Consider the following 6,900-nt stretch of genomic DNA (forward strand, 5'->3'; position numbering starts at 1 on the left):
CCACGTCCTGGCCCCAGCGTCCATCGTTTGTCTTCTGATCACATTTTAAAAATCACTCTTAAGTCTATGCAATTGTTTATTTATGAGATTATCTGCATTATTTGATGATAAAACTCTGAAAATACTCAGACAACCTGTGAGTAAATTTGCCTACAGCATCGAATCGGTGATGGCCTGTTCTTTTTTTTTTTTTTAAGTAAGAGTGTATGAGAAATGCTCAGTATAGTCACTACAAAATATCTGTATATTTTCAAGCATACATTTAAAAGTTCAACATTTTGATTAATTAAGAATTATGATTATAGCAGAGATAACGGATTATTGAATTTTCGTTACCTGGGTCTGAAGTTTCATCATGTCTGCCTCAATTTTAAGGTTGGATTCGTTCAGTTCCTTTATTTCCTCATCCAGATGCCTAATTTCCTCATCACTCTCTATACCTACAGAGAGTCAGACTCTTAGTTCATCCAGAAATCAGACACAAGACTGTCAATATTTGTGGCATGCTAAGTGAAAATTAGACATTAGTTTGAACTCCTAGACATTTCCCCAAAGTCACACATATCCATGACTGAAAAAAAGTGAATAGAAGGGGCAGCAACATTTAATTTCTTAGTAAGGAAGAAAAGAGGAAGTAGGAAAGTATACCACTTAAAGTAGTTCCCTTCTACCGCATATATTCTCAGATGTTCGGTTCTCACTTAAACTCTCCTGTCACTCTCAGGCCTTGTTGTATTACACCTGTCATATCCTTACCAGATAGGAAGGTAGCGAGCCTTAGACAGAGTAAGCTAGGCTACATTAATCACCAAAACCAAACACTGCCATTGATAATGTTCTAACTCATAGCAATGCCTTGTGGCTTTCCGAGATGATAAATCTTTATGGGAGTAGAAAGTCTCATTTTTTTCTCATGGAGAGGCTGGGGTTTCGAACTACTGACCTTTCAGTTAGCAGACATTTGCTACCAGAGTTCAACCCCAAATAACTCACCTGAGTTTAAGTGGCAGAGACATAATGAGAGTGCAAAGCCCCTTTCTCTAGAGCTGCTGGGCTCTCTGTACAAATGCTGCAAGAACAGTCAGGACATCAATTATAGTAGTCAAGGACTCTGTGTAACTGTGGTGGACCACGTTATAGACCACAACTGGTTAGAGCTGGGAGGGCAGGCATGAGTATAGAATCCGAAGGTACACAAAAGGGGGTTGACCCTGAGCTTATATAATATGCAATGGAGAGGAAAGAACACAGGTTTGGATTGTATGCTTTCTTTGAAACTTGTTCTTGAATTTGAGAGACTTACACTGTGACTCAACTTCCTCTTTTATAAAATAGATATAGTGTCTATGTTGTGAGTACGAATAACACAAAATGTAATGCGCTGAACATAAAGAGGGGCTATTTTTCTATAGGTTTTTTAGAAAACATATAAATAAATTTTTTTTATTTATATTAATCAAAAGTTAGGATTAATCCAAGTGATGACTAATCCAAAGGGATGACCATTAACAATAATAAATGTAGACTCTTCACTCGAAGTTACTAAGATTGATTTTATAGAGAAGCATGGACTTCATTTGATTGAAGGACAGCCTCATCTATTTTCCCACGTAAGTGTTTTGGGAAATAGTCCATTACCTACTGAAGGTGAAATTTCCCATTCCCTGTTACTGAACAATCCCATATCTAAATAAACCCCTAGCACACAGCTGCACATGTACAACAGGGGAAATGTGCAAAATATAAAAAGAACTACTGTTCCTGGCAACAGAAACTAGATGCAACCTTCCATTCACCACAAGGTACTGCTTCAAAATATAATGTCAAAAATTAAACCGTGAATGATTCAACACAACATGACTTATCTGCTTTTGCTTTGTTCCACCACCCATCTATCACTCTGTTGCATTGTGGTAGCATGTGTGTTACTGTGATGTTGGAAGCAATGGAAAGTAATAAGCAGAACTATATGAGTGATGTCGATACGTGGCTATAGCAGATGTATTCAGTATATTTGGATCTCTCAGTAGTTAAGATTTTAGCTTTCAGATAATACATTTCTTTAGGCGAACCTTCATTTTCATATTAGGTTTACACACTAAAATTGTATTTATATGCTTTTTTTATTTAGAGGAAAAATTAATGCATCTTTGACTACTTTAGCTACTGGAGGGGTGAAGAGTTAATTTCCAGAAGGACACCAGGAATCACACTGTTTTGCCACATGGGAATGACGTAGGCTTTAGCATGCAGCTAGATTCCTCTGGGGAGCCACAGCTGGACCTCTTGGTGAAGATGGTGATTCCCACTACACATTCTTACCCCCGGTGGCTTTGACTTTGATGGTCATGAGTTCTTCCGAAACTTTGCCCTTTTTGATGGCTTGTGCATTTAGAGGACATCCAGATAAACTGCAGAAATAGAAATTATACTGATGTGTGAAATGTGGATTCTTTCATATATATCTATGTATTGAAATTCACTTTCTACTATTCAACTTTTTTCTACTTACTGATTGCATTATAATTTTTATAGAAAGCGACAGGTATATACCAATTCAAACAAAAACAAAAGGTACTAAAATAGCATAAAAGGTTTTGTGGGGTTTTTTTAAAGCCCCAATATACTGATGATATACAATCATGATGCAATTAATTTGGCTGTGTCATTATTAGCGGTTACTTTATTTTCTGTAAGCCTAAAATGTGCATATTATTATGAAAAAGAATTTTTTCAAATTACTCAAAATTCCAAGTGTAAAATATTTTAACGCTATACAAACAGCAGATAAAACCCATTTATTATGGAATAACTCCAATCAGTATTGGCACAAAATAGTACCACTGGTTATCACCCCAGCTGCTAGTTAAGTTCACTATTGGAGTATAGGAAAGTGTCTAATTTATTCTTTGACTTTTCACACGTTACTGTTCAACTGGAAGAATCACTAGTCTGAAAAGGGAAAGGAACTGCTCTAAGTCTTTACATGCAATCGCCTCCTTGGTGGTGTTCAGCCCTATCCTTAGATAGTTGAGCCCCTCATCAGTATTTACTTCATTTAACACAATCTACTCTATGTCCATTGCAACACGCTGCTAATAACGTACTAATAACAACATTAAACAAAACTTGTTTCTACAGCATATGATCACATGATTTTGTTATTCTAAGAATCCAGTAATTACTTTGTAATTTTGTTGTATTTTGTATTTGTTATATCAAATTCACAGTTACTTGTATTGCTATCAGCCATTTAAAATACTATTTTTCATAGAAATATAATTTCAATTCAGATGTGAAAGGATCTCTTTAACATGGAAATTAGGCTACTGGCAAAGTGAAAAAAATTCAGGAGCAAATTCCTCAAGAAATATTTCCTGAATTAATGTTTTTCATAAGATTACTATTCTATATTAAGAGTGTGTACAAAGGTATGTCAAAAAGTATTGCTACCAGAGTGCCAGTTCACTCAAGCCCATTGACTACAAACAAAATGTGTGTTCAGCCAGTCTCTGAGATTAGTAGATGGCTTTAGACAAATTTTCTCATTAATGCACTTTTTTATTCTTGTTAATGTACTTTCTTAGTGCTGTCTGAAAAAGATGCAGTCAAAATACTGGCTTCTGGGTAAATCTGCTGCATCAGCAAAATTCAAAGCAGAGTAGGCAACTGTGTTTTGAGATTCTAAATGGATAATCTTGATAGATTTTCTTGAAGGACACAGAATGATCATGAAGCATTATTATGAAGATGTTTTAAGAAAATTGAAAACTGTGTTGGTGAAGAATTAGCCAAAAAGTTGCCCTGAGAATTTTTATTTTTCTATCATGACAATGCACATGTTTATTCTTTGAGGGTACGAAGAGCTGCCATATAGAATTTTGTTGGCAACCCTTACACTATCCAACCTACATCCCTGAGCTTCACACTTCAGATTTCATTTTTGCTCTCAAAACAAACAAAAAAAGAAATTTTAAAAAGCCCACAATTTTTGTGTCCCCAGAATGTGCTAAAACTTCTGTTTTGATGTGTCATAAATCCAAGACTTCTGCTTTGATGTGGTATAAATTATCAGAATTTCTCAAGGAAAGTTTAGAGAGATGGGAAGTCCACCTTCAGATGTGTATAGAACTAGATGGAGAATACATGGAGAAACAATCACTTCAAAATTTGATATTATTGTTTAATCTCTATGATCTTGTAGCAATACTTTTAGACTTTCACTTTAAAATAGAGAAAACTGATATAGGTGATATATTTGATAAGCTATGGAAGTAGTTTACACAGGAAAAGAAAATTATAAGCTGAACATTCAACATGATTCTATTTTGGAAACACCTCACTGTAGAGTGTGCCCTGCATCTGTTACCTTCTATTTTCTAAAGATATTGGATGAGACCACAGCTATAAGGACAAAGAAAGACCAGCAGTGGCTCTCAGATCATGCAGTCGTTCCATTCCGCCACCCAGGTAAAGAGGTGCAATTGTCTAGTGCTTCTAACCCCACTTATCACTCCCCTATTTGTCCATCATAAAGACTACTTTTCCAGGGTGTGACTCACCTCAGTGGGGGACAATTTATGATGAGGGGGTTAGTAGAAAGGGATTGATTTATCTATGCCATATGGCAGTGTCTCATGGTCACCTTTATTAGGTAAACACTCTTACATTAGTTTTGACTATACCTCTGTGGAAATTCATGGTTACAGGCATGGGGGATGTGTGTGTCCAGGTTTGCCTTGCTATCTGCCATGACTGTATCCTCAGAACATGGTTATGACCTGGAATAATATTTAGTGGATATATGTGAACGTAAAGTGGTCTGTGGTTAAGTTCCTTTGTAATGTAACAGATATTAGAACCTCATTAGCACCTCTTATTGCCCTCCCCCCTAGATAGCATGCTTCGTTTGGACCGGTCACTCTCTCACGGCCACAGATAGTAGCCCTGTAGGACAGAGCCTGAGGCTGTAACTGTTTAGGGGAGTAGAGAGCCTCATCTTTCTCCCAAGGGGCAGTTGGCGCTTTCAAACTGATTGGTGGAGGGGGTTACATGTTGGGCTATTAATCACACCCTTAGCAGTTTGACTTATGAGAGAAAAAACACATTACATTTTTCCCAATTATTGACCATAAATTTAAAAAATGAATTTTAAACAAAGCATGTATCCAGAATAACAAGCGATAGGTTTGATTGGTAGACAGCTTCCTTTTCAATCCTAGGTCATCCATTTATGAATACCAGACCTTGGTCAGGGTCCTTAACTTAGCTGTGATTCAGCAAAAACGGAAGAGCTACCAAATGTCCTTTCCCAGAAGAGGATGAGCATTGTGTGCATTTTAACACAGCCGTGGCACAGCGCCTGGCCCATGACCAGAACCCCTTGGACACCAGCAGGGGTATGTAACTGTGCTCAGGATTGTGGCGTAGTCGCCTCGCGGTTGTGCTGCTTCCCATCTGTATGAAAAGGGGGCAGTTCCTTTGCGTCTTTGTTTTCCTTCTCTCTTCTTTCAAGGGAGGATAATTGTAATGCATATGTAGTTCATAATGTTTTGAACATTTTTGATGAACAACCATGCACAGTCCTTAGAATAGTACTCTCTCTTGCAGTAGTTAGAGCCCCAAATACTGTTAGCCGCTATCAATAGCTAATTGTAAGTGATTGTAAAGGACACTGAAAAACTTCAGGGATTTTAATGTTTAAAATACGTAACATATGAACGCTCACCATGAGTTAGAATATGTGATCCCAGTGTAAGTCAATCCAACCTTAATGAATTCCTGCATATATAACATATACTAAATATTATTTTTACAAAAGGAAAGGAAATAATCATGTCGAACACCTACTACATGCCAAGCCATAAGCTAGGCATTTTACAATTTCATTACACTCTGTAGATACTAAATAAACAGCATCCCCCCTTAAAGAGATACCTCAAGTTAAATTCAGTTTCTTAAATCTTTTATCTAGTAAGCTATATCTAATGACAATAAAAATTTTAACAAATCATTTATCTTAATTCTTTTCCTAGAAAATGTTATCTTTGCATTATTGCAGTCTATTAAAAAGAAGCACATAATCTTCTTTTTATTATTATGAAATATATAATATGTACAAAAAGTACTTTTCAGTTTTTAGAATGCTATCAAGATGAATATCATTTACCCTAAAATACAGAATATGTCTTATTGTACTTTTTCAGTTGCCATCTTCCCTCAACAATTGCCTTCATCTGTCCCCCTAATGATGAACATTTTCTTAAATCCTAGGTGAATAATATCCTAGCTTTCTAAAATATAATTGTGTCACATGTGCATGTATTTTAGTTTCCTAATGCTGCTGTAGCACAGATACCATAAGTGGGTGGCTTTAAAGAACAGACATTTATCATCTCACGGTTTAGGAGGGAAGAAGTCCTGAGTTTGGGACCAGCACAAAGTGAAGCTATGTAGCCTGCTCTGGAGGGAAATCCTTTTCTCAGCTTCTCTGGGTCCAGTAGTCCTTGGTGATTTCCTTGTGGCCTCTATGTTTCCCATATTTGTATTTGCTTGCTTCTGTGACTAACTCCCCCCCACCTCCCACCACCGCCTTTTTCAGTAATCTCAGAAAATAGGCTAGTCTGAAGACCCATATCCTACATACACGACTTCATTAACAAACCAAAAACTCTCTTCCCATTGGGATTACATTCATGGGTCTAGGAGTGAAGATTCCAATACAAATTTTAGGGAGACCCAATTCAATCTGTAACAGCATGAATCCTGGATTTTGCATTTTTAAAATAAATAGTATTATCAGGCACATATTCTTCCATACATTTTCCTACTCAGCATTATGTGCTAAAATGCATCCATGCAACCGGTGACACCTTTCCCCCACTGCTTTGTGACACCTGC

At 36.8% G+C, this 6,900-nt stretch overlaps 1 protein-coding gene across 1 annotated transcript in view; it reads right to left on the reverse strand.

Moving 5' to 3' along the window:
* The window catches only part of ST18 (ST18 C2H2C-type zinc finger transcription factor), a 132,858-nt gene that overhangs the window by 8,078 nt on the left and 117,880 nt on the right, over positions 1–6,900 (reverse strand). Inside the window, exons 18-19 of the mRNA XM_045292036.1 lie at positions 2,323–2,411; positions 337–440 (exon numbers count right to left, since the gene is read on the reverse strand). Of these exons, the coding sequence (XP_045147971.1) occupies positions 337–440; positions 2,323–2,411 (193 nt within the window). The remainder of the gene's footprint in view (positions 1–336; positions 441–2,322; positions 2,412–6,900) is intronic.

This window comes from Echinops telfairi, unplaced genomic scaffold (assembly GCF_000313985.2).
Source record: "Echinops telfairi isolate 266 unplaced genomic scaffold, ASM31398v2 ScPeMD7_1;HRSCAF=3_0, whole genome shotgun sequence".
Classification (NCBI taxonomy): Eukaryota; Metazoa; Chordata; class Mammalia; order Afrosoricida; family Tenrecidae; genus Echinops; species Echinops telfairi.